At 30.2% G+C, this 2,455-nt stretch overlaps 1 protein-coding gene across 1 annotated transcript in view; it reads left to right on the forward strand.

The window, feature by feature from the left end:
• The window catches only part of LOC106466453, a 54,099-nt gene that overhangs the window by 25,894 nt on the left and 25,750 nt on the right, over positions 1-2,455 (forward strand). The window contains exon 5 of the mRNA XM_022394453.1: positions 183-355. Coding sequence (XP_022250161.1) covers positions 183-355 — 173 coding nt within the window. The remainder of the gene's footprint in view (positions 1-182; positions 356-2,455) is intronic.

Consider the following 2,455-nt stretch of genomic DNA (forward strand, 5'->3'; position numbering starts at 1 on the left):
ATATATATATATATATATATATATAGATACAATTTTTTGAAACAATAATCTTGTTTTTTGTCAATAGCTTTAACACAACAAACTAAGCTTAAAAATCATAAAGAATATTTTGGTTACAAGAGAAATATTTTGTGTCTGATCCTTGTTTTTTTTTCAATGTAAGCATATATTTTCATTTGTAGGGAGGAAGTGAGGTTTGGGTGGCAGATCAGAACACAGTAATCACTTCACTAGCATTTCATCCTTTAGATAGAGTCTTAGTTATAGCAACATTCAATAAAATTCACTTTTGGGACTGGAGTCGACCAGTACCTTTTGCCACATGTATAACTTCTTCAGACAGGGAAAAAGTTAGGTGAGAGTTGCCTTCATTTAGTTTAGTTTTTTCTTAGAATTGGCAATACTTTGTTTTATAGTTATTGGTACTGATTTGTTTAATCTTTGTATTTCATTGTTACATTGGCTAACACAAAATATTTTAAGCTAAAGTGCCAAAAAGAATTAAAATGTACCCATATGATCATAAAAATTTCAATTTTGTTTATGATTTTATCTATAAATGTTTTATAATACATTGTGTGACTTGTTTTGCATCTTTTGTGACTACTTCTTAAATCTACATGATAAATAACTTTTAATACTTCAGTAGTTTGAGATCTTGTTATATTTACAGTTAGCTATTGAGCAGCTTACTAAAATGTTCTTGAAAACACACAAAAATAACAAAAACGATTGCTTCATTAAAAATTTATTTAGTTTGTTGAAAAATTTTAACTTTTTCACATATAATTACAGAAATTTGAATGAATTAAATGCTGTACATAAGTCATTGATTTGATAATGCAGAAACTTGTGTGTTACTGGAGTTGTCTTGCTATGCTGCCTGAATACTTAATATTCTTCCATTAGTTGTCTTAAAGTTTTATGTGTATGTTACAGACTATTTAATATCTTCTTTCGAGTATTTATTCCAATATATAACTAGACGGTGCAATGTTTTGTTGGTACTATTCTAGATTTGACTTGTATCTTATTAAGAAGAAAAACCCAGTAAAATCCTCTTTCAATAAAATGCTCGTAATTGGGTCTACTCTGAATTCAGATTCTATTTAATCCTCCGCATTCAGGCATGACTCTTTTGCACATGTTACAACCTGTTACAGTTACATTCAAAATTTAATGAAACTTGTCATGATAACATAGTTTATAATTCAAATTTTTATATTATCCAAGGTTTTAACTTCTTACTTTCAAAAATTCTCAATCTTCATTTTAGAAATATTATTTAGCTCTGTGCACCACTAAGAGCTATTACCTTGTGCGCAACTGCCTTGAACTCTACCACCCTTATACGTGTCTGCATTGATTATAGGTACATTCTTTCCTTGGCATTGCTTGTGGTCAATTGTCATTTTTTTTCTGTGCTTATAGTTTTCCATCACTTTGATAAACTGCTTTTTATATTTATTTTGATGTTACCTTTATTCTTGTTGCATTTTTGTTCCATCCACCTCATTGTAACTTTGTTTTTTTTCTATAGCCACCATGTTTCTTCTTTCTATTGTATTAAAAAAGTACAATTAAACAAATCATCATGGATTGGTGATTTACTATGAATTCTCAAATATATGTTGCTTTTATGTTCCAGAAGCTCAGATGTCCTTTTCAGGACTATTCTGTACCTGCATCAGTGGCTTTTGTAAGCATATTATTATGAAGTTGTTGCTATTGTGCATCAGGTGGTTGGTTCCCTTCTGCTTACTTCTTCTTCTGTTCTGGTCCCTTGTTTTTCTGTTTCATTGCCTTTTGTGGAGCCTGAATTACCTGTGGAAGATTGTAATGTATTTGTTGTTATATATTTATTTCAATGTCAACGTTTGTTTGGATTGAGTTAGTATTTAAAAACATGCCTAGCTTATAGTGTTAGAAATGTATTGCGAAACTTCCGCCTATTCTCCAAAGATGTAGAAGATTCTGGAAAGTAAGAATCAACAATATATCTATATACGTAAACGTTTAAATATAGCTCAGTATTGTTATGTAATCTGAATTTTCTAGAAAACCTTCCCACGCTTATAAATACAACCAACTTGCCACACCAAAGAGAGTGTCTATTAGTAGTTCACTATAATCAGTGTGCTATAAGCTTCGAAAGCTATAACATTTTTATAATGTTTATTAATCGGAAAACTTAAGATATTTGATCAGGAATATTTATAAATTTCGAACATTACAAATCGTTTAACTTCAGTGGATTCTCATTGGACATTAGTATTTTTACGAAAACATTACGTAACTTCAACGGAACAACAATTCGGTGTGTGTGGCAAGCTAGCTAGCTTCCCGGTGAATCATATCTACATTGACTTGAAATTAACTCGCTCATCATAAACCCTCGATAAGATATCAAAGGAGTTCCAAACAAGAAAGAAGATTTTATATTGTTTGTAAGTTT

Source organism: Limulus polyphemus, unplaced genomic scaffold, assembly GCF_000517525.1.
Source record: "Limulus polyphemus unplaced genomic scaffold, Limulus_polyphemus-2.1.2 Scaffold2263, whole genome shotgun sequence".
In the NCBI taxonomy this organism is placed as follows: domain Eukaryota; kingdom Metazoa; phylum Arthropoda; class Merostomata; order Xiphosura; family Limulidae; genus Limulus; species Limulus polyphemus.